At 35.2% G+C, this 25780-nt stretch overlaps 2 protein-coding genes across 3 annotated transcripts; both read right to left on the reverse strand.

The window, feature by feature from the left end:
• Positions 1 to 6238: 6238 nt before the first annotated feature.
• On the reverse strand, positions 6239 to 10952 carry tusc2b (tumor suppressor 2, mitochondrial calcium regulator b). Its single transcript, XM_067398793.1, has 4 exons — positions 10807 to 10952; positions 10102 to 10308; positions 7346 to 7466; positions 6239 to 7223 (listed from the first exon to the last, which is right to left on the reverse strand). Exons 2-4 carry the CDS (start codon positions 10251 to 10253, stop codon positions 7158 to 7160), a joined length of 339 nt encoding a protein of 112 aa, XP_067254894.1. The 5' UTR covers positions 10254 to 10308; positions 10807 to 10952; the 3' UTR covers positions 6239 to 7157.
• A 1268-nt stretch (positions 10953 to 12220) lies between these two features.
• Positions 12221 to 24509, reverse strand: rassf1 (Ras association domain family member 1). Of its 2 annotated transcripts, XM_067398794.1 has the most exons (7): positions 24106 to 24509; positions 21258 to 21770; positions 19629 to 19753; positions 14742 to 14846; positions 13259 to 13556; positions 13036 to 13151; positions 12221 to 12897 (listed from the first exon to the last, which is right to left on the reverse strand). In XM_067398794.1, the coding sequence occupies exons 2-7, from the start codon at positions 21535 to 21537 to the stop codon at positions 12748 to 12750; spliced, it is 1074 nt and encodes a 357-aa protein (XP_067254895.1). In that variant the 5' UTR covers positions 21538 to 21770; positions 24106 to 24509; the 3' UTR covers positions 12221 to 12747. The 2 variants fall into 2 exon arrangements, with proteins under 2 accessions (XP_067254895.1, XP_067254897.1); XM_067398796.1 differs by lacking the exons at positions 19629 to 19753; positions 21258 to 21770; positions 24106 to 24509 and adding an exon at positions 16156 to 16415.
• Positions 24510 to 25780: the final 1271 nt, after the last annotated feature.

Below are 25780 nucleotides of genomic sequence, written 5' to 3' on the forward strand. Positions count from 1 at the left end.
TAGTTACAACTGTAGAAGCTGCTTTTCCATAGTTTATGTAAACATGCGCTAGACATGTCTTTGACCATTGCGTCTTATAAGTAGTGCAAAAATATCCCAATGTGATTTTCTCCATCGGGCAGCCAAATTCTCCACTTAATTTGTATGTCTGGGCTGGGGGGCGTTTTGGGGGTGTTGGAGCACCGAAATTGTACAGAATCAACCTGCGGAAACAACATTAACCCATTGCAACAAATTAAAAGTATTCCGCAGGAATTCCAAAGGAAAACCGCAGATTTTTGCAACACTGAATATGGAAATCAAGTTAAAAGAGGCTCAACTTTGAAAAAACACATCTCAAGACTTTGCGTTTTTTCTAATATTCTGTTTGAATAGCTTCTAACAATTGGCTTATGTTTTCTAAATATTAGATTTGCTAAACTCACCACCACAATGCCAGGGTGTTGCTGTGTATTTCTAAGGGGCTCTGGGTGAATTTAGCTCATTGCTATGGAGTAGCTAGGCTGTTCTGAGAGGTTGTTAGTGTGTTGCAATGTAGCTGGTAGTGTGCTTGGGGTGGTAAAAATACAAATTTTATCAATTGCTGCACTGAAAATTGAAAGTCAAGAAGAAAACTAACAAGCCACACAATTTGAAGTATCTTTCATGTCCATAGCAAAAAAAACAAATTTTAGCACGCCATGTAAACAATGACGTCAGTGGAGTCTGAAAGGCTTGTTTAGAGTGATGAATTCCTGAGTAAAAATCAATCAGCTCTGTCTTCGCTAATCAAAAGATCGATAACTGACCTCCAATGTCTAAGCGAAGCGATCATCATGTTTGACGAAGCCAGTAAACACAGCTGAACGGCCTTTCTCTTGTTTCCTCTTCTCTGCTGACTCAGGAGCTGCTTTCTGGGTATTTTGCAGAGAAAGCAAAGAACAGAGACCTGTAAGTAAAAATGAGAGAGGTTGAATCCATAAAACCCTAAAGCTCAGCAATAACATGGAGCTTTATTGAAAAATGGATAAGAAAACACTGAAATCTGATTATAAGCACACATGCTGTTCTGACAGAAACCACTGGTCATTTTTTGTTTCTTAAAGTAATAGTACACCCAACAATTATTATTAATAATTGAATCATTTAGTATTAAAAATATATTTAAAGTGATTCTTTGTTATTATAGTATTAATTAACATTTATTATTAATATTACAATTACGATTTATTTATTACAATTATTTATAATCTTGTTTTAGCATGGAGAAAAGCAGCCTGGACAGTTGTCTAAATAAGTTGTCTTGTGCTCCATGAAAAAAGGGATGCTTTTCAGTCAACTAGCATGAGTTAATCCTACAGTAAACCGAATGCAAGTATGTGAACACATATACTTCTGGATATGCATGATTAAAATGCACTGGCCAAACATTTCCGGCCTAAAATTGAGTGAGAGTTTTGAGTGATCTTTTTAATTAAAGTCACACACACTTTCGCTGACCTGTGTTTCCTGTGTCAGTGTCCGGGATGGGTACAGGATGAGTATTTCCTCTTTATCAGCCTATTCCTCTCTCGGGCCCCATGACTCTGTTGGTCATGACACGGGACTGTTCGGAAGGGAAGGAAGGTCATGGGCGCCAGCAGGACAGGGACTCCTGGCACAGCAAGATTCCGGCTGCCGTGCGTCAATAACGGGAGAACCATCATGGTGCCCAAGGACACGTCATTGATTAGGGTTGCGTGAAATTTAAACAAACCCATTATGAAAAAAAGAGGCATTTGGGGATTTTCTATGTTACAAACTGACCATAAAGCAAAATTTATAGGCTAAAGGAACATTTATGGCACAACTGAGAGTTTGGAACATTCCTGTTCGAATGGCTAAATATTTGAAATACATGAACGCTGTTGCCTGAGGTTTCAATTATTGAGAATCATCTGAAAGTAATTAAGTAGAGGACCAGCCCGCATTGATGGATCAGCCCTGCACGCACTTTCAATGGCTATGTTCGGAAATATTATACTGGAGTACTGCATACTACGTACATACTATTAAAAATAGTATCTGAAACTGTGTGCAGTGTGTATTTCAAACATTGCATGTTTAATGGAATAGAATACTAGCAAACTGCCTAATTTTCTAAATAATATGTAAAATCTGTTGCAGTATGCAATGATAAATGCTTCAAACAGTAGTAACACATCACATACTATATAATACAGAAATTGGTAGTATGCTCTTTCAAAATGGCTAATTCAGTGAGCAGTGTCCATGTATCATTCATTTCTGAAATAAGTTTTAATATAATTTGAATATTAAATCCAATTTTTTTGTGAAAAGTATTCACTTATAGTAGTCTACTTTAAAGGTGCCGTAGAACGTCTTTTCAAAAGATGTAATACAAGTCTAAGGTGTCCCCTGAATGTGTCTGTGAAGTTTCAGCTCAAAATACCCCATAGATTTTTTTTAATTAATTTTTTAACTGCCTATTTTGGGGCATCATTAACTATGCACCAATTCAGGCTGCGCGGCCCCTTTAAATCTCTCGCTCCCTGCCCCCCCGAGCTCTCGACTATAAGTGCAGTTATACAGTACATAAACAAAGTTCACACAGCTAATATAACCCTCAAATTGATCTTTACAAGATGTTCGTCATTCATGCTGCATGCATGCTTCGATTCCTGTGAGTATAGTATTTATTTGGATGTTTACATTTGATTCTGAATGAGTTTGAGGCTATATGCTCTGTGGCTAACGGCTAATGCTACACAGTTGGAGAGATTTATAAAGAATGAAGTTGTGTTTATGAATTATACAGACTGCAAGTGTTTAAAAATGAAAATAGCGACGGCTCTCTTGTCTCTGCGAATACAGTAAGAAACAATGGTAACTTTAACCACATTTAACAGTACATTAGCAATATGCTAACGAAACATTTATAAAGACAATTTACAAATATCACTAAAAATATCATGATATCATGGATCATGTCAGTTATTATTGCTCCATCTGCCATTTTTCGCTATTGTTCTGGCTTGCTTACCTAGTCTGATGATTCAGCTGTGCACAGATCCAGACGTTAATACTGGCTGCCCTTGTCTAATGCCTTAAACATGGGCTGGCATATGCAAATATTGGGGGCGTACATATTAATGATCCCGACTGTTACGTAACAGTTGGTGTTATGTTGAGATTCGCCTGTTTTCCGGAGGTCTTTTAAACAAATGAGATTTATATAAGAAGGAGGAAACAATGTATGTATTTTCCATGTACTGAACTCTTGTTATTCAACTATGCCGAGGTAAATTCAATTTTTGGTTCTAGGGCACCTTTAACAATAGGCCTAAGTCAAAAAGGCTTATATTTCATCAAAGGTCAAATCAAATACATTGCATTGTGGGATACAGTAAATAGAATAGATCAAGCACACTGCATACCAAAAAATACTAGTATACTGCACACTCAATACAGTCTCATGACAATTCATAACTGTTTTATATTTTGGCAAATTGGTTACAAATTAGTACAATCAGCTTATGCTCTATTTCACAGTTGAGTTTAGGGGTGCCAGTTACATGCTTCATTACATTTTCTTTCTCTAAATAACATCCGTTTGAGAGTCAACTTAAAATATTTCAAATATTTCACTAAAAATATTAAATTAGTTGTGTCAGACTAAATTATTTAGGGGATTTTACATGATTTATTCAGGTACATTCCATTAAAGAAATCAAGCCTTAAAAACTACTCTAAAATATCATGTGTAGGCCTAATATTGTTACCATATTTTTTAGAGTGTACTACAAAATACTAAAACTACAAAATAGCATGAGTAGTGTGTTAGAATTAATAACAAACATACACACACTGTACATATCAGTTGTGCGCACATTAACACCGGTCTGGAATTTAATGCAAATCTAACCTGGAAGCCACTGGAACATTCTGCTAATGCTAAATGCAGCTGCACAGCTGAAATCAATGATGAGCCGATTTTAACGTGGGAGTTTTGATTGCAGATTTGGGATATAAAATAGTTTCATATGCACTGAAGCAGTTTGAGTAACTCATATGATAAAGATTACAAGTCTCCAGGCACACCAGCTAAAAGCTATCACAGCTCATTTTGGCCTCTCCAAGGAAATCACAGCTAGTCTTCATAAAACCAAGTGGGAATAGAAGTCCCAATTATGATTATGGGTGGGTGTGAGACCGTGGTTCTTTAAAGATGGAATCACGTATATGGAATGCAGATTAATCATGACAACATCACTGTCATACAAAATTAGGATCTTCGCACTTTCTGAATAAGTGCTAAACATGCCATTTGCTAAAGTGTTCAGAGGTTATCAGCACAACGCTGTGCAGTTACTAGCTGGTTCTGAGAGGTTGCTAGATGGTTGTTTTCTGGCCCGACTCAGTAATCCCACTCTATATGACGGGATTTATTTGCTCATTTTATTATCTGTAAGTTAGACCATTAGAACAGGCTCATTAACAAATCATTTGTTTGTAGCACAAATGGTGGTGGACAACTTGCATTGCAAAGTTTAAGAATGAACAATAATAGTGATGCTTGACTTGGTGGTAGACATCCAGCTTCACACAGGTCAAAAAAAAAAAAATTGTTTCTGCAAGCGCCTTTGTCCAGTTCATACTGGAAAACCTTCCTCTTGATGATAAATGATTCCTACAGTAGAAGATAACATTGTTTCCTTCATTTTCCATACAAAAACAAAGGAGCAGACTAAGTAAGGTGGAGTTGAAAGAACAAAGAGTTGTGGAAAGAACAAGAGTTCAACTAAAGGATAGCGGGGGGAAAAACAGACTGCAGGAGGGAAAGACAGTCAACTGGCAGAAAGATAAAATAGCTTATAGTATTCATTTTTGTTGTGTTGCGGATGGAACTTAATTAAACTAAACAGAGGAGGCAAACACACATATATTGGTTTTGCTCCCCTTGTGGTTCAACAGGGTAAATATTCAGCAAGTATAAAGTCAAAATCTAGACAACCACATTAAATCAACATGGACTCCATTTACTTACTAGACTGCTAAATTTATAAACTGCACTGCTCAAAAAAACTAAGGGAACACTTAAATCACATAATGGATCTCAATGAATGAAATATTCAATTTGAAAATCTTTATATATATTCCACAATTTGTTAAAAACAAAATTATGTGAAACCAGTCAATGGAAACCAAAATCACCACACTGAGGGCTGGATCACATGTGCTCAGTATGAACCTGCTCTCATCCGTGAAGAGAACGGGGTGCCAGTGGTGGACTTGCCAATTCTGTGTTCTCTGGCAAATGCTAATTGAGTTGCACGGTGCTGAGCTGTGAGCAAAGGTCCCACGAGAGGATGTCATGCCCTCATACCACCCTCATGAAGTCTGTTTCTGACAGTTTGGTCAGAAACAAACACGCCAGTAGCCTGCTGGAGGTCATTTTGTAGAGCTTTGTCAGTGCTCTTCTTGTAATTAAATGGGGAACAGACTAGCTTGTTTGAAACCAAATGTTGGTTTGTGGTTATGGGTGACAATCTTGCAATGGCTTCTGAAATGTATTTAATCTCATTTATAATGTCTTTGTGGCTGACCTTCGATGACAAAATTCAACCATACTAATAAACAAAAATGACATTTGTGTTTTATTTTGTTGCTTAAGTAAGAGAGTTGAACTTTCTTCTCCAGTATCCTATTCTTCTGTATTCCAGAATGACAGCAGATCTGAAAGGTTTGTTTAATTTGCGCCCTCTACTGTACAGGCGTGAATTTGCATTTCCATCAACCAAGGATTATTAATTTCACTTTTGGCGTGAAAGGCTCTATTTTCGGCAAATGTAAAGGCCTTTTTTTGATATTAAAAAACAAACAAGCAATCCGAGGTGAGAAAAAGTAACGTAACATTACTTTCCATAAAAAACTAAATAAGTAATGCAATTTGTTACTTTTTTAGGGAGTAATGCAATATTGTAATGCATTACTTTTAAAAGTAACTTTCCCCAACACTGATACAGTCAACTATGTTATTTGTGTAAAAAAAAAAAAAAGAAAGAAAAAAAAAAAAGATTGAGAAGGTTTACTTACAATTACATCATGCCAAATGACGTCACTTCATGTGCATCACATTTTATGGAATATTAAACAGTTAAAAATAAACCATAAAAATATTTTTTTAGACAATATATTAATTATGTGTCGATTAAAAAGATTGTGTTGAACAACAACAAAAAAAAAGATAGAGCCCTCATTTTCCAATCAAATCCACATCAGTTAATATTCAGTTTTAATATCAAATTAACAGACAAACACAGTTTGATGTGCATTTATATTGTGGTATTTTCTTTAATGCCAACTGGTCATTTCAACTGTAATAAATAAAGACTGCCACAACAGTGAGGGGGGGGCGGGTTCTCACAGTGACTGTCATAACTGTGTCAGTCAGTGCCTCAACTGTCCAATCAAGGAGCGGCAGCAATTCCATCATCCAATCAGCATACAAACAAATCACAGCGTAGTAAATAGCCATTGATTATCTCCTACTGGCTGAAAATAAAGCAGAATCAGGTCTATAGGAACTACATGCAAAATTCAGGCTGTAGTTTTACTTATTTTGAACTAATCCAAACCGCGTCACCTCTACGAACATCGCATCCTGACGATCTGCGAAGCTCTGCTTGTTATACAATACCTGTCGATTAAAGCATTCAAATGCAACCTGATCTTTCTGAGGGCTTCTAGAACATCTTCGGAATTCTAAACGGAACGTTCTAGAAGGTCCTCCAGAGTCCTTCATGATGTGCTCCAGATAAAAGTCAAACATTGCTAAATATTCTCTAATTTCTATGGTCATATACTAACAAACAAACAGCCATACAGTCATATACAAACCACATTTAGTGTCTTGGCCATACAGCCCATAATAGTCTTCAAGACGCACATGTGGAGGATTACAAGAAAACGAAAAGAGTCAGGACATCATTGCCAGGCCACAGCCTCTTCTCAGGCAGACAGCCAGAGCATCTCGCGGCCTGTTTGCCGGGATTCCACATACACGCGTCGAGCCCTCCCAAACTCACGGGGGCGCTACACAGCAAGCGTGTCCAGGATCCAGCGGTCGGGAGGAAAATGAGGGAGGACGGAATCTTCGCAGGAGGTCACCGACGGCATCAAGCTTCACAGATGACGACCGGAAAATCGACGTGGATACAAGGGTGATCCAACTTGATGATTCCCTATGGAAAAATTCCCAATAATAACGTTCTAGTAACCATGCACATTCAAAGAGTCTTGATTCAAATTCAATCTAATGACAACATGTAGAAAATGTTAGCAAAACATTCCCATGCTGACTAACCTGAGGTATGAGATTCTTGTGGATTCGTTTTAGTTTGGCTTTCTTACGGCCGTTTTTCGTTACTACCGTTTCTTCGTAAAACTCATGGGCCAGGTCGCCGTCCTCATCGAAGTACAAAGAGCTTCACAACATGAAAACAAATTTAAATAAAAAAAAAAAAAAACACACATATATATGCAAAATTCAATACCTCTTTAAACAACGTTCACACCAAGAACACAAATCCTAAAGATAACTAGAGTCCAAATCAACGCACAATAAGTTCCGTTTATTATAAGCGCAGTGCAGTTTTGTTGTCTGCGTATTTAAATGCTCATTAAAGCAGCATGGCTTCTGATTGGCTGTAAACGTTTTTATCATTCATCAGTTGAAAAAAAAAAAAAAAAAGTTTTGAAAGTGATTCCAACAATATCATTCATGCGTATCATCATCGTTAAAGTTGGAAAATGGGATGGGAAATGGGATGGGAAGGACAGGACCCCCCAAGCACAATTTTATTTCATGATAACGAATAATCATATTGTTGTTTTATTTCTGTTATATAACGACTGTATTTACGTGAGATATTCACTTGTATTCACTTGACCTTCTCCGCGCTATCTAATATCCCGCCTTCACTAACCTCAAGTTAGTGGATAACGAATTGTGATCGGATGATACTTTTGTACTCCAAAATATACTATGACGAGATTGGCTACCTTTGATTAGGCTATTCTTGCATGATAGGAGACTGATGGTGCATTCACACCAGATGCGAAAGAAGCGTTAAGCGCGAGTGATTTACATGGGTGCGATTTGTTGGAATTGAGCGTTTCGCACAAATCGAAAAATCTGACCTTTGGCGAATATTCGCACTGTATTAACCAATCAGGAGCTTGCTCTAGTAGTGACATGATTACGACTAGGGCTGGGCAATATATCGCAATATCACGTTCATTATCGCAGATGAATCACCTTCGATAACGAACGCGATATTGCGTAGCTTGTCAGTGAACTACGGCTCTGTCTATTAAATGCCGCTCCATTTGAAAGCAGGTGATGGCGATTTAGCGGCAATCAGGGAACCGGCTTTACTGACTAAATGCGCGTGACAATCGCATGCGATATATTGCCCAGCCCTAATTACGACATAGCGAGCGGAGGCAGAAATCCGAAACAACGGAGGACAAAATCAACGTCGCTGTATGTGGGTACCCGGAGCTGTACGATACATCTTTATACTTTTATAGAAACAGGAATAAAAAGGATCTTTCTTGGAAGAAAGTAAATGAGGAGGTCGAACAATCTGTTTGAGCTATATATTATATATATATTATATATATATATATATATATATATATATATATATATATATATATATATATATATATATATATATATATATATATATATATATATATATATTCGACATATTTTACAACTACTATCCTGCTGAAGAGTTGATGTGTTTATTCAGAGGAAGTTTGCAGAAAGAAGTGGAAGAGTCTGAGGGACACATATATTCCCATGACGCGAATTTGCATCTGTTGTGAAGTGAAAACTCAAAATGTTCAAGCGTCCAACTACGCACGAATAGCGCAATTTATTTGCGCAAGTTGCATCTGGTGTGAACGCCCCATGATATTTGCTTTAATATGATCACCTGGCAAAGACAATTTAGGAATAATGAAATACGGGACAAAACATGATTTTTTTTTTTTTCATTTACATTTAAATTTATTCATTTAGCAGACGCTTTTATTCAAAGCGACTTACAAGTGAGGAATACAACAAGCGAGTCATCATGAAGAAGCAAATAGACACAGGAAGTGCTCACAATACAAGTTTCAGACATTGCTCAGAGTATCATATGCTCTAATAGAGAGGGATTAAAGAAAATGAAAGGATCTGATTTTTTTTTTTTAAGATGAGGTTAAGTGCTTATGAAAGAGATGAGTTTTCCGCTGTCTTTTGAATATTGCCATGGATTCTGCATTCCGGATGAAGGCAGGAAGATCGTTCCACCAGCATGGAGTAGTGAACGAAAATGTTCTAGAGAGTGATTTTGTGCCTCTCATCCCATTTCATAAGTTGGGACACTAAAAATAGAGCTGAAATGCATGACTGTCCTGGGAAAAAAGGGACGTCTGATCACCCTAGTTATTGTTCTTGGTGTGAACGAGCCTGCTTTTCCAACTGTTTTCCTATGTAAACATTCACTAGACAGATGCGTTTAACTACTGCGCTCGTGTCTCGCACGTGACATGCTGTTCTAAAAACGTTCCTCTTGTGTTAAAAGAAGTTTAACTTTAAAAAAATATATGCGGCTCTGTTTGTTTTTTCTTCATTCCAGTACCCTGTGAAATTCTTTGCGTGTGAATGGAACACTTGATTGTAATTGGTCCCTTTTGGCATTCTGTGAACAAATGTGTTTATATATAGTCATTAAAATGTAATATGTGTGTGTGGGTGTATTATTTGGTAATAAGAGGAATAACATACAGTCAGCCATTCATTATTGCAAAACACAAGACCTGTTACGGTCTATTTTGCTATTATGTACCATACGGACTGGACTTTATCCTTTAGTTAACACTAAAGGTTAAATGACCTCAATGACTCAAATACTTTGAAAACATTACTTTCGAAATCTGCAAAGAAACACAAGAATGTGTGTTTTTCAGAGCATCTGTTCCATCTCTGAGTGTAACTGGCACAGCGGTTGAGTTATGCTGTCTGAAATCAAGTTGCATGCCAGGGGCTGTGTCTATATTTACCTCCTCCTGGTAAACACGAAAGGCGTCGCATTTCGGATGCTCCGCACCCTGGCCAGGCTCTGCTCTTGGCCGTCTTTGGCAGGTTCATCCCCGCCACCCGAACCAGAGAACGGCCAGTACCCTTTACCTTTAGACCCGCTGCCGCCCATCATGGGCCGCAGAACATTCTCCTCCTGGTCGGGTCACACTTGGGACAGACGTACAAATCTGGAGGACAAAAGAACATACGGTTATTTGACTCATATTGTTAAATATTTACATACTGGTATCATGAATCTGATAATGTCAGTCATAATAAAATATGGCTACTTTTTATGGCATGGGAAACCTGTGATCTGTGCTTTCCCACCAAGTCAAACACCAAATCCATCATAAATTGTGTTTTATGTTCTTTAAAAAATGAACAATATTTTATGTAACAAAGATTTTAACTTCAGCAATAGCATGTAGCATCTTAAAACAAGACAGATTGTGTTTGACAGCAAAAATTTAGCAAAAACAAGAGTCAATTTTATTATATTTGATTACTAAAAAGATTTTACATAAGTATTATTATTGATAAATAACATCCAGTTTAATTATTTTATTTTCCACTTGTCTAAATTGATGTAGCTTTCGTGCTAATACAGCTAACATCATCATAATGTCTTGCAACGTTTGTGTCTATAACACAATATTATTCATATTTATAATGTTGACACTTACTTGAATACAGTCTCTTGATGTTAAATGAAGCAGAGCAGAGGATATAATGCGAATTAGCGCGGGTTTGAACAGATTTATTGAGTGTGTAAAGTCAGAAACGAACCGCAGCAGATCAGACAGTGAATCAAGACACTCTCAGCCGCTCCTGTAAAGACGGAAATACATGGAAACGCTTCGGTTAGGAGAATGGATAGAATAAAAGTTATTTTTTTATAGAATAAAAGTCTTTAATTTATTTATTTTTTTCAGTCAATTTTTTATTGCCATATTATTTTATTTCATATTTCTGTAGCTTGTCTTTTTATTTGATTAAAGTCATTATTTGATCAAAATTAAGGATTTTTTGACCAATAATATATTTTACCATATAAATAGCACCCAACAATGTCATTTCAAAACAATGTATCATAGATGCTACAAATTTAATTTATGGTTTGCATTATAACTTCTTTATGCCAAAAAGCTGACTAAATAACTAAAAAGGGGTTGTGCATATAATAGACAAGCATACAAAATTTGACCTCTAACGAAAAATCTGTGTTCTCTTAATTACATGTTGGTCATATTGTAAACTATCAAATAGGACATTTATATATATATATATATATATATATATATATATATATATATATATATATATATATATATATATATATAAATCTAAACTAAATGCTTTCATTTAAGAGCTACTTAAAGGGCTAGTTTACCCAAAAACAAAAATTCTGTCTTTAATTACTCACCCTTATGTCATTCCACACCCTTAAAAGTGTTCTATGTCAGAATGCCGACTCATTATTGGCCGACTCCTGCATCAGCATCACACGCTTGCATTGTGGTGCTTACATGAACAGTGTTGGCCAATAATGTAGAACCTGGAAGCGTGGACGTAAACAGCGTAAGAGAATGACACAGAAGAGAAGATATTGTTGAATAAAGTCATTGTTTTTTGCACACAAATAGTATTCTCTTTTCTTCATCCACTGTAGTCACATGGACTATTTTAACTGACTTTAGTACTTTTTTGGATCTTGAAAATGGTGGTTAAAGGGATAGTTCACCCAATAATGAACATTCGGTCATCATTTACTCACCCTCAGGTTGTTTCGAAATCTGTATACATTTTTTTGTTCTGTTGAACTCAAAGGAAGATACCTCAGAAACCTCTCGGATTTCATAAAAAAAATCTTAATTTGTGTTCCGAAGATGAACGAAGGTCTTACAGGTGTGGAATGACATGAAAGTGAATAATAAATGACAAAATTTTCATTTTTGGGTGAACTAACCCTTTAACAAACTTAATGTTTATAATATTAAAAATAAGAATGCAAAATAATGCATATTGCACATTTCAAACAATGAAATGTTTTTGTTTTTTTTGTCATGTAATGGGTCTTGCACACAACAAAAACAGTCATTTTAAAGGGGAAAAATATTTTACTTTTATTCAAAGAAATTTACAACACATATCCAATATATACATGGGTCCTTCAATATCTGACAAGTATTGCGTCATTAAACGGTGGTATATCAATATAGACACTAAAATAATCCTTTTTTTTTTTTCCTATTACAACTTGAAATGGTGCTCCAAGTACTCTTTAATCTGCACCGATATATGCATTCACCAGACAAATAATCTGTCGCTCCACAACTGGATCTACAGCTACGACCGCAGCATTTCTTCCAGTATAACATCACACTCCTCTCACACTCATCAGTCACTCTTTAACACACGCTGCTGCTGCTGCTGCTACTCCTCTCTCTCTCTCTCTCACTGCATTTCCCTTTCATTTACAACCCTCTCATATCCTCTATAACAGTAGGACAAAGGGTTATTCCACACACTCTTTGGATTCAAACAGTAATAAGCTGCGTATGAGCGTCCTTAGTACGTTTCCTTCTCCTTATCTTTTGTTTCTGAGGTATAAAAAGCAGCTCGTTTCAGCCAGGCGTACTGAAGTTTTTCATAGCTTCTTTCATCTTGTCTCGTGCCAAGGCGTATCGCCGCACGATCTGCCGGACATAATCCTCCTCTTCCCGCTGCAGAATGCGCAGGAAGTTCTGGAGTTCGGGAAAACTGAATGCATCCCACTGTGAGAAGAAACCAAAAATATTGTGAATGCTTCTTCCTCAAATGAGTTTAAAGTGATTTTGCATATTCAAATTTGCATAATTTCTTTGATGACCACATAAAGACGGCGACTCCCTGTCAGAAGGACATTTACTCACGTTAACTTCCCCCGTTTCATTCTCTTTAAGAACTAAGCTAAGGACTTTCTCATTGGGTCCAGCACACAGACGCAGGAAAAGCGGACGCTCGTCATCCGACATCTTCCTTAAGTACACTGAAAAGAGAAAGACAATATGAATTGTATTACTTGTTTACAATTTATATATTGTTTATTATAAGAATCAACGTAGATAAGGTGTCAAGTATACATAGTCTCCCTACCTTGATTCTGCCGTTCGCTGCGTTCGAACAGCGAGAACTTGGCCGGATTGTCCACCACGGTGAACTTCTTCAGCAGTGCTTCGATGACCTCTCTGGCCCGTGTGTTGGAGCTGATGTGCAGGTGTTTGACCGTGTCTCTGGGCAGGTAGAATGAGGTGCGATGCTTCAGTGCTTTGTCTTCTTGACAACTGCCATCCCACCCCGAGGAGGAGGACGTGCTCCGTGAAGGAGGGAGAGACACGGGTCGGGCCAGCTTAAACTGGACCTTGATGAAGCCAGTGTAAGATCCATCACGGTTCTGACGGGGAGGACAAGAAAACATTCAGCCAAACATGACCGAGTGACGCGCTGAAGTTTGATCCTTCTGGTTAGGGATTTATCCAAATGCAAGTACCTCAAATACTATATAAATAAATTAATATAATATTATGTTCACTACCAGTCAAAAGTTTGGAAACATTACTATTTTTAATGTTTTTGAATGAAGTCTCTTATTCTTATTAAGGCTGCATTTATTTCATAATAAATACAGAAAAAAACAATAACATTGTGAAATATTATTACAGTTTAAAATTACGGTTTTCTATTTGAATATACTTTAAAATGTAATTTATTTATGTGATGCAAAGCTGAATTTTCAGCATCATTACTCCAGTGTTCAGTGTCACATGATCCTTCAGAAATCATTCTAATATCTTGATTTGATGCTCAGTTATTATCAATGTTGATAACAGTTGTGCTGCTAGTATTTTATAACCTGTGATACTTTTTTCAGGATTCATTGATGAATAAAAGATTAAAAAGAACAGCATTTATTCAAAATATAAATATTTTCTAACAATATAAATCTTTAATATCACTTTTTATCAATTTAACACATCCATGCTGAATAAAAGTATTAATTTCTTTCAAAAAAAAAAAAAAAAAAAAAAAAAAAAGAAAAAAGAAAGAAATTACTGACCCCAAACTTTTGAACGGTAGTGTATATTGTTACAAAAGATTTCTATTTTAAATAAATGCTGTTATTTTTTAACTTTTTATTCATCACAAAATCCTGAAAAAGTATCACAGGTTATAAAATAATATTAAGCAGCACAACTGTTTCCAACAGTGATAATAAATCAGCATATTAGAATGATTTCTGAAGGATCATGTGACACTGAAGACTGGATTAATGATGCTGAAAATTCAGCTTTGCATCACAGAAATAAATTATATTTTAAAGTATGTTAAAATAGAAAACCATAATTTTAAATTGTAATAATATTACACAATATTACTGATTTCTCTGTATTTATTATGAAATATATGCAGCCTTAATGAGCATGAGAGACTTAATTCAAAAACATTAAATATAGTATTGTTTCCAAACTTTTGACTGGTAGTGTGTATTATGCATTTTTGATAATATATCAAATTTTACAATTTAAAAAACAAAATTATTTGATAGATTTACATATTCGGGACAGATAGGTGTCCTTACCAGAACCATGAAGAGGTTACTGTTGACCTGAGCATTGTATTCTTTCACTTTCTGTTGTATTTCAGTGACGGACAGCTCCGGTTTCCTGCAGTCGACCGGCTCATCCTGTAGGACAGAGGGAAAGGACAGTATGTAATGCATCACGTGACCACAAGGGGGAGGCAAAAAAAAAAAAAACTTGAGAGACCGGCTGAAGTATGACTAGGTTTATAAGAACTTTCTAATTCTTCCTAAACACTGATATTTATGAGTTTTTCCTGAAATTTAAACCAGTAAGGATCAGATTTAGAAGCACTTTGGCAGAAACAGCCTGACTTAATGAGACTGAGTAACTATATTTAACAACAGCAGCTGATCGTGTTTGTACAGCAGAACAATCGCAGTCTGTGACATAAAGTGGCTTTCAAATACTCTGTCAGATCCAGCTGGATGGCTTTTCCCACACAGACACGGGCCACAGGAAAACAACCCTCCCTCATCCAGAAATAGCCGAAAGGAAGTGGGAACACACACATACACACACACTCACTCACTCACTCACTCCAAATGCTTCTGAATGTTTCCGAGGAATGAACAGATTTTCAGTCTGCTCCATTAACTCTAATAATCACAAGTATGATTTCTTCCCAAGTCTGTGAAAAAAATTGTTTTCTACATTTAAGATGGCTTCATTTTAAGTTTTCTACTTATTTTTTTCTACAAATTTAATAAAAAAAACATTAAATATTTATAAACTGGTTAATATTAAGAAGTTATTAAATATTCAAGATAATAAATAATAAATAGAATAGTCTTCATATAAATATTAATGCATATTTTACAATATTATAATGTACAATTTGGGGCGTTATGGCTCCCTTTTGTGTGTAAATAAATAAAAAAATAACAAACCTGGTCCACTTTTATGTTTGAATGAAATAGCTGACTTCATGAACAGGAATGAAGTTAATTAAGTTTACACTGATCATGGGTTATAATGAGACAGGGACAGGCTGCGGATGTTTTGATTTGTATGACGTTATGTGCTACTCAGCATGACATCATCTTAAGAGGAAACCCCCCCACCCCACCCCACCCCAGCCACACACACACACAACACAATTAACTAAATCTAAAATATAACAAATACAATAAATATTTAAAAACGAATATTTAAATTAAATTATATGTTACTATTCTTAATAATTATATAAATTACTGAAAAGTTATTGTAGTTTGTAAGCACATGTAAGCATCATTTAAAATAAGCACGCACGCGCACATGCATTGTTGGCACACTGAAGTGACCGAACCGAAAGAGATCGGTAAGTTCAGTGTTGGACTATAAAAATCACAAAGCCACCCCAAAACGCAAAAAATAATATACATTTAAGCTTAATACAGTATTTTGTATGTCCATTTATCGCTGTCTTACTTTTTCTTTGCGTTTTTTGGTCTTTCTGAGTGACGTGCGCGCGGTGTAGAACTGCTCGAGCTCGTGCTCGGAGTCGCTTTGGCTGCAGTATCCGCTGCTCGCGCTGCTGCCCCACGTCATGTCGAACCACTCACAATCCGTCATTATCACACCGAACTCAACTGGACCGGGACTGTACGAGAGCTTCCGCTGTGTCTGAGGAGGATGATGTGGCTGTCTGATCGACCTCGTGCAACCAGGATGCAACCGTTAGGCGTGATTTGAAGCCCCACCCTTCCTATTAGCCCCGCCCCTCGGATTGAATTTACTGCACGCAGACTCCTCCCTCCATTCAATCCTGACTCCTCCCCCTGAGACCCAGCAGAACAATACGCTTTTTAAAAAACGTTTATTTTCTAAATATTTTCTATCAAATAAAATTATAAATAAATATACATTTCATGGTATAACAAATATAATAATAATTGTAAAAATATTTATTTTAAATAGTACATTTATGTAAATACGTTTGTATTATTATGTATAGGCCTATTAAATGCATATTTAATCATAATTATTGTTATATGAAATGTTATCAATTTACATACAAGCATTTGGTATGACAGAAAAGCTGTGCAACAAACTATATAAATCATTACAGTTGACAAATAAAATATAAATCACATTACAATAATTGTCAAATTATATATAGTAATATGTAATATTTGTTATATGTATAAAACATATTTATTAAATAGTACATTTATAATAATAAATAATTTTATAATTATATTTCCAATATATTTATAATATTATGTATATCCAATATATTTTATAATAATTATAATTATTATTATATGAAGTATTACCAATTAACATACAAGCATTTGGTATGACAGAAAAGCTGTGCAACCAACAAACAGTATAAAAATCACTACAGTTGACAAATAAAAATATAATTACATCTACATATTATTATATAATAATTATTTAAGAAATTACCTACTAATATGTAATTTGTTATGTATAAATCATAACTTTTATTTTAAATAGTACATTTATAATAGTATAAATGTATTTTAATAATTATTTTAATAATTATTATTATTATTATTATTATCATCATCATCTTGTCCAATATTACCAAGTAACAAAATAATTTGGAAATAAAGAAAAGAAGTGCAGCAAATATATATCATGACAGAGGACAAAACAGAATTGCTGGGTCACAGAAGAATATATATGTATATGAATATTTGTGTCTTGTGGGTATTTAAAAGAATTAAAAGTATAATAATGGGCTTTGCGCAAATGTTGCACATCCAAATGAGAGGTTAAGATGATTTGCACATTTGTAATTAGGTAAAAGGTTCATTGTGAAGCGCCATTGACTTCTTCTGCAGCATTGGTTCATTTCCCCAGCTGTCAGCTCTTCCACCCTCCCCCATATCACTTTCACATCATTACTCAAGAAAGACTCACTCACATGGAAAATCAATGTCAGATCCGGCCTTCACAGATCATCACTGTGATTAGAAGCTTAAATTATCAACTAAAAACATCCAGGCTACTCCAAATAGACGCATTTGGTCAATACATTTCCATAATTTTAAAGTCATGTATTTATTCGTGACATTTGAAATGTTAAAAAGCGAGCAGCTGCTTTATTGTGCGGTTGCTAAGCTACCTCTCCTCCACGGCGCTGTCGTAAAGTGCGTGTGGCACTGCGTGTGTAGGACGGTAATAAAATCAGCACTGGTGGCATATGGCGTGCTGAGACTCAGGCTGTGTCTGAAATCACACCCTATGCCCTTAAATTGGGCACTATTCGAGGGGACAGCCATCCGAAACCATAGTGGATGTTATTGAGTGCACTCATTCAATCCCACAATGCATCACAATAACGAGTGTACAACTGATGTACACCTAGAGAATACCCATAATGCACTGTGAGAGTCGTGCGCTGAACAAATTCCCGTGTCTGAGCAGAAGATGGCGCCCGCAGCTGAATCATCCATGCATCCATTTTCCAAACCACTGGTCCAATGTGGGTACAGTGTAATATTCCTTTTTAATTGATTATTAATTTGTTTCATTAGTTTCCATGACAGTGGAAGCAAGCTAAACTATGCAAAAGCGGCAGCTCTTCCTGCACACTCAGTGTCCGAATTCGTTCACTCGTTTTCTCTAGAACTATATTAGTGGAGTAATGTAGGTCATATAGTATATAATATAGAGAGGGGGCGATTTTGAACACAGCCTCAGAACTACTTCAATGATGTTTTAAGTTGAATGCATGCAAAGATGCTAGTGATGAGAGAAACAAAGCTTTAATTGCCTCACAAAATGATTCACTGTTTCGAAGTGCTGGAAACGCCACACACTGGTGACCCCTTCTGGTCAGAAGAGTGTAAATACAGCAAAAACTCAGTTTGTAAAAAACATTTTACAAAACAATTGCTATGTGTTATTGAAATCTGTAAATTATTAAATGAAATTAACAAATCATCTAATAGCATTAAATGTGAAGTTTCTTCATAATTAGAAGATAAAAAGTAAATAAATGACTTATAATGTCAAAATTATGACAATATAAAAAATTGAAATTGTGAGGTTATGATTTGTCATAATTGTGACAGTCATAATTTTCTTTTTATGACTGTCATAATTATGACTTTAAAATCATAATTTCAACTTTTTATCTCATAATTATGACAAAGATATAATTTCGACTTTTTATCGTATAATTATGAGTGTCATAATTTCAACATTTTGTCACATTTTTTTTGATGTTATAATTATGACTGTCATAATTTAGATTTTTTTGTCCAAATTATGACTTTAAAATCATAATTTTGACTTTTTATCTCATAATTATGACTTTCTATGTCATAATTTTGACTTGAGTCATAATTGTTACTTTTGTCATAATTTTGATGTTTTATCTCATAATTATGATTTAGTATATCAAAATTATGACTTTCTGTTATAACTGCAATTTTTTATCTTATGGTTTTCTGTCATCATTTTGAGATTTCTCATAATCATGACTTTCTATTTCAAAATGTCAGCTTTTAAAGTCATACTTTCGATTTTTAGAATTAAGTGTCAATTTTGACATTTTTATCTCATAATTATAACTATATTCTCAAAATTTTGACTTTTTGTCATAATTTTGTCATAATTTTTAGCTCATAGTTATGATTTAGTATGTCATAAATGTCTACTTTTTATCTCATAATTATGCCTTTTTAAAATATGAATTTTGACTTTTTATATCATAATTATGACTTTGTCATAATTTTGACATTTTAAGTCATAATCTTGACTTTTTGTCATAATGACTTCCCAGAGCATGATTTTCTATTTTCTCATGTGGCAGAAATGGGTTTCCATACGGAAGCATCCATCACTAGCACAAGCACAAACAACTTCCTCTCCGATTTACGTGTCATTTACGGGTGACCTGTCCTCTCGAGCAGTTGTTCTCTCACCACATTTGTGTCCGTCTCTATCGTGTCCTCGCAGTAGTTCGATTGTTCGCTGATGGCGTCGCAGTGGGAGCTGCAGTCCAGTTGAATGAAGGGTTGACAGCGGTAGTGACAAGTGTAATTACAGTCTGAAGAGACACAAACATTCAATCAGAAACCAAAACCACAATTCCAGTATTTGTTTCTAGAGTTAAATACAGTTCTCAGCACTACAGTCAGAACAAGCTGAACATATGGGGTCAAGCTTTGATCATGAATGAATCTACAGCGCCACCTGGTGGTAATGTGAATGTATGTTCTGGGTCATATGATGAATAAGTCATTCATCTGTGGTCTGTTTGACTCAACCAAGTGTAAAATCATGCTATTAATCAAAGTTTTAATGTGATGTTTTTGGCAAATAGAGAAAGAAAAAAGAGAAAACAATACTTTACATTTTATGAAGAAAATGTGGGTTACAAGATAGTCTGGAAGGTTGTCAGGAAATTTCTAGGGTGTTTTGGGTGGAGGCAGTTCTTTATGTAATTATGCAGTCATGCATTTAATATTCTTGCTCTGATATTCATGCTTTTCATTTTCTATATTATACTCTATTCTAGTTTGTTTTTTATTCTATGTGTTATTTAATTGCATTTGAAAACAGTTGCACATTTTAACATCTAATCTGTATGCTATTATCAAATTTATTAATTTGACCTAAATTAAACTAAACACCTAATTAATGTATTAATTAAATAGTTTGTTTATTCCTTTACTTAAAGTTTTACATTTAAGCATGTAAGTATTCATACATTTATAAGAACATTTATTTATTTGTTTATTCCATTTCCATTATTTGCCTAAATTAAAATCTACGGAAGAGGATTAGGGCCAAGCAATAATAATAAAAATAAAACCATCTCGAGATTAAAGTTGTTAAATTTAGAGAAAAAAGTCGAGATAAAATGTTGAGAAAAAATTTGTTAAATTACGAGAACAAATTCGTTAAATTATGAGAAAAATGTCGTTAAATTACAAGAAAAAAGTCGAAATAAAATGTTGAGAATAAAGTCATTAAATTATGAGAATAAAGGCATTAAATTATGATAAAAAGTCGTTAAATTATGAGAACAAATTCGTAATTTAACAAATTTGTTCTCTTAATTTAATGACTTTTTTCTCATAATTTCATGAGTTTATTCTCAACATTTTATCTCGACTTTTTTCTCGAAAGTTAACGAGTTTTTTTTCTAAATTTAACAACTTTAATCTCGAGATGGTTTTAATTTTTATTATTGCTTGGCCCTAATCCTCTTCCAGTTGCACATATTTTCACATCTAATCTGTATAAGGTTATTCTATTCTATTCTATTCTATTCTATTCTATTCTATTCTATTCTATTCTATTATTTAGTGTTATTTATTTGCTGTACTTTTTGCTGTTTGAATTCTTAAATTTCGTAACAATCACACACCCACACAATCTCTATCCAACATAAGACTCTGTCTAAACTGTCATTTTCTCAATCTAAACATCCTTTTCCTATTGGCTCACGGTCTCTGAGGGCCAGATTGTCTTGACAGTAACATTTGCACAGCAGAAGACAAATATCCTGGTGGAGATGTTCTCCATTATCTCGGCGAATGACTCACGTGTGCAGCGGAGGCTCTGTCTGTACAGGCCCCATATAAACTCCCCGCACAGGTCGCACCAGCTGAGCTGCGTCTGGCTGCAGGGCTGGAAGTCGTGACCCCGTCCGGGTTTACACGTCAGCCAGTCGGGGTCCTCCAGACGCACGCGCTCCCCCACCATCCGCACAACCTTCTCTTTGCTCCACCTTTCCAGAGTGGACGGAGGGCCGCTAGGAGGCGCTAACTCGATGCGGTCGTCGGGAGTCAAGTCCTGTAATTCAATGAGTTCACATTTTGCCATCTTGGGAATGTGGGGGGCTAAAAAGCATGGCTCAGTAGATTACTTCAGAGCGACCCTGTTTCCTCCAGACCGGGCCGACACACTTCGGGTCTGGTTCTGATGCATCTGCATATCCAGGCTGAGAACAAACATGGATCACTTTGTCGATCGTACAATATTAATAAAAAAGAGATGATGATGTTTTCAGCGAGATATCCTCCAGATTCACAGTTTTCAGCAGCATCTGGCTCAATCTGAGGAAGAACAACAGAGATTAAATTAGATTACAATATTTTGTGGTTCTTTGCTTTATGATTACAGCAAATGTGGACAGTTGTAATCTGTCTGATTTTCAAAGGACATTAAAGGTGCAATATGTAGGATTTTCTGTCCGCTAGAGGGCGCTAGAGGCCTATTCAAAACAAAGGCGTAGCTTGATGATGCCAAGTTTGAAATTTTGGGACATGTGGTCTTCACCTCACAGACGGTGGAAAATAATAGGGATAGGACTGGGGCAGAAATCATGTTCATGGATGTGATTATTAACATTACTGTAGTGTGAAGCAGAGCAGGACCGAGTGTTGTGGGAGCTGAACAAGGCTGCTGGAGCGATTGCACAACACACGCCTCACGAGCAGCGGGACTTTTATTATGACAGAGTCGCCGGCGTCGCTTCCGCTTTTCCGGTCATGAGTATGAGGTAACGCAGCTCTGTTTATCATGTTAGATACATTTGAGTGTGTTGAAAATGTTATAACGTTACTCTGTGCGTTCGTTCAACACTTGTTTGAGACACAATGCAGTAAGATAGATACGATTTTAGAATATCATATTAAATGCTGGATGGCTTGTGTTGATAAATGGCATGAAATTAATTTTAAAATGTATTGTATGATGGAGAAAATGCTGTATTACTGTTACTAAAAATAAAGATGCATCTGATTATGCTCTGTTAGCTACTTCACAAAATAGTGTTTTTCTCTGAGGCATAGTAAAACATGGTACTCACAAAAAAGTCAAGAAAATTAGATTTAAACAATAAACGTGTTGAGCTATATAAAAACAATTAGTCTTCTGTCTATAAATTTATCAAAACCGGTGTTCCCTTGTCCATTAAAACATGTATTATATTAAAGCATCTTTGGTGTTTCCATGGTTTCTACAAAATAAAACCGGAAACTGAGGGTAACGCGGATATTACACAATAAATACGCAACTCCTCACATGTCCCGGAGCCTTGGTTAAAATTGCAATTTTCTCATGATTTACAAATAGTTGGAAACATATGATATATTGTAAGTACTCAAGTGAACAAAATATAACACTGGCCTAGTGGTTTTTGGATATTTTTACTGCAAAAATTCTTACATATTGCAACTTTAATGTGTTTTACTATAATTATTTACTATCATATTTATTAATACACACACACACACACACACACACACACATATACATACATACATATACATATATATATATATATATATATATATATATATATATATATATATATATATATATATATATATATATATATATATATATATATATATATATACCTCCCGATAAAAGAGAGTCCCTTGATTTTTGTTGAACAGAATTAAATATTTTAGTCTATATGGGGTAAAAGCTTCTTTAAACATCGGACAGAAAGTCTACAGGAAAATATGTGGATTTAACATTCCAGCAGGTTTGTGCAAACGAATCTGTCCTTTACAAAAGCACTTGACAACATCTATATGCAGGCTGATCAGTATGCGGGAGGAGGAAAATTCACTCAAGGGTGTTTTTGAACCATTTTTGTTGTAGGACACCTCTTTTGGCTTCTGTCCTAATCCTGAGAAGCCCAAAGGCCCGAACAATCAACCAGAATAGAGAAAGAGGCGTAAAACTGGGTCACAAAAGCTTAGCAAATACATAGCACATCATATAGACAAATAAAGACTGCACACATAGAATAGAATAGAATAGAATAGAATAGAATAGAATAGAATAGAATAAAATAGAATAGAGCAAATGATTCTGGCAAATAATGCAAATATAGAGAATAAGCAAATAAATTGCAATAATTAATGTAAAAATAACATATGTAAATGTAAATCTACAAATAAAAGCATAGAAATAAATAATGAAATTAATAAATTAATTTTGTATTCAATTTAATTCATTTAATGAAAATTAATAAATTAATAGAATGGAGATTAGATGCCAAAATGTCTTCAAACTGACATCAAATGCAATTAAAGAACGCACACAAAATAAGAAAAGCATAAATAAACAAACTAAGAGAACAGAATACAATAGGTCAACAGAAAATGAAGAAAATGAAAAACACAAACAGAAATAAATAAATGCAATAATGCATAAACACATAAAACAATTTCTTGTGAAAATGTGCAGTATTCGTTCCAAAGAAATGTCACAGAGAATAAAATAATCTCTCACAGATTAGATTAGCAATTCGACGTCATTGACTTGGACGTGAAGTCCAAACCTACAAACGTCAGAAAGTATAGCCTACATTTGATGGTTAAAGTCAGATTAAAGTTTTACCAAACACTTAACTGCTTAAAAAGACCAACCTACCTTAAACCAAAACAAGACACTTTTTCGTCAGAAGAACCTCAGACTGACAGTAAACGCGTCAGTTTCCTCAAATCCGCTCTTGAAGTCTCAAATAACGCGTAATCTGCGCGCATCGCGTGTTTGAGAGGAGACAGAGCAAGTGATTGCACAAAACTGAGAAAACATCTTCCATTACACTCAAAACTAAAGTGAAAATCACCCTCCGCTGGCAGGGAGATGCCTCCTCAGATTTTCGGTTCACCGTGGGCGTCATTCGCGGTCGCAGCTCGAAACCGGGTCGATTAGTTTCTCCACAACGCGCACCTTGTCCAGCGCGACCGCTAGCGCGCGTTTGTGCGCATGCGCCGCAGACTCAGATTAACGCTTAATCCAGCGCGATCTGTCCTACTTAGAGCGAACGCAGAGAGCAGACATCATTTCCTGAAGCATTTGGTGGACCCTCGGGTCTTATATTCTGAACCCCCGCCTGAGAGTCTATTTACAATGACCTTGTTTAAAATTAAACTCATTCTTAAAGAGATAGCGCCCTCAAAATATTAAAGCCATTGTTTTCTGCATGTGGAACAAAAACAAGAACGTAGCTCTTCCAAAGAATATAAGTGGTAAGTGATGTAAAAAGTCATAATTCTGACATAAAAAGTATGAATTCTGACTTAAAAAGAACAAATTGTGACTAAGAAAGTTATAATTATGAATTATAAGTGATATAAAAAGTCATAATTCTGACATAAAAGTCAAAATGATGACAAAAAGCCCTAATTCTGAAATAAAGAAGTATGAATTCTGACTTAAAAAGAACAAATTGTGACAAAAAAATTATAATTATGAATTATAAAGATATAAAAAGTCATAATTCTGACATAAAAGTCAAAATTATGACAAAAAGCCCTAATTCTGAAATAAAAATGTATGAATTCTGACTTAAAAAGAACAAATTGTGACTAAAAAAGTTATAATTATGAATTATAAGTTATATAAAAAGTCATAATTCTGACATAAAAGTCAAAATGATGACAAAAAGCCCTAATTCTGAAATAAAAAATATGAATTTTGACTTAAAAAGAACAAATTGTGATTAAAAAGGTTATAATTATAAATTATATGATATACATTTCACGTTTTCTAAAGTTATATATTATAGTTTAGTGTGGGAAACAAACTGAAATTTGTCTTTATTTGTTCATTCTTCTGAATATTTCTACAGAATCATGCAGAAGTGTTATAAATACGTGCTTAGAAAGTGAAAGAATCACAACATGGAAGATCAGTTCCTATTTTCCCATGTAAAAGTTTCAGTGCAATGACCAGTGCTGCTTAGAAATCTGGTGTACTTGCTTGGCAGAGGTCCATAGGCTTGATTTAACATTGAACTCTCTCTCTCTCTTTTGGTCTGATAGCGGATGTCTTGTATCATCAGGAAGGAGGTCTGAGGAGATAAGAAGGTTTCTGTCATCCATTCAGTCTGGATGAGGGCCAGCAGGTCACAGGACACGCAGGAATCCTGCTCTGTAGAGGACAATGAACAGTAATTGGTTGTGAATGTCTGATTTCCTTACGGTCATCGGATTCCCCAATTAAGGGGAGACACTACAGGCAAAAACACTGTTTTTTCAAGCACCTGTCAATTTTGAACTTTTTGGCTTTTCATAAAGTGTTTTTTTCAGACTGGTGGAAA

The sequence above is a fragment of the Chanodichthys erythropterus genome, chromosome 10 (assembly GCF_024489055.1).
Source record: "Chanodichthys erythropterus isolate Z2021 chromosome 10, ASM2448905v1, whole genome shotgun sequence".
NCBI classification, from domain to species: domain Eukaryota; kingdom Metazoa; phylum Chordata; class Actinopteri; order Cypriniformes; family Xenocyprididae; genus Chanodichthys; species Chanodichthys erythropterus.

What these genes read in the sequence shown, in the direction of transcription:
- rassf1 (XM_067398794.1), bottom strand. Translation starts at nt 21,537, where the DNA reads ATGGCAAAATGTGAACTCATTGAATTACAGGACTTGACTCCCGACGAC. An exon ending in TAGAGACGGACACAAATGTG is followed by an intron (nt 14,847 to 19,628) that starts GTGAGAGAACAA and finishes TCTGTCCTACAG; the next exon opens with GATGAGCCGGTCGACTGCAG. An exon ending in ATGAAACGGGGGAAGTTAAC is followed by an intron (nt 12,898 to 13,035) that starts GTGAGTAAATGT and finishes TTCTTCTCACAG; the next exon opens with TGGGATGCATTCAGTTTTCC.
- tusc2b (XM_067398793.1), bottom strand. Translation starts at nt 10,253, where the DNA reads ATGATGGGCGGCAGCGGGTCTAAAGGTAAAGGGTACTGGCCGTTCTCT. An exon ending in TTCGTGTTTACCAGGAGGAG is followed by an intron (nt 7,467 to 10,101) that starts GTAAATATAGAC and finishes CATGTTGTGAAG; the next exon opens with CTCTTTGTACTTCGATGAGG. An exon ending in ACAAGAATCTCATACCTCAG is followed by an intron (nt 7,224 to 7,345) that starts GTTAGTCAGCAT and finishes ATTTTTCCATAG; the next exon opens with GGAATCATCAAGTTGGATCA.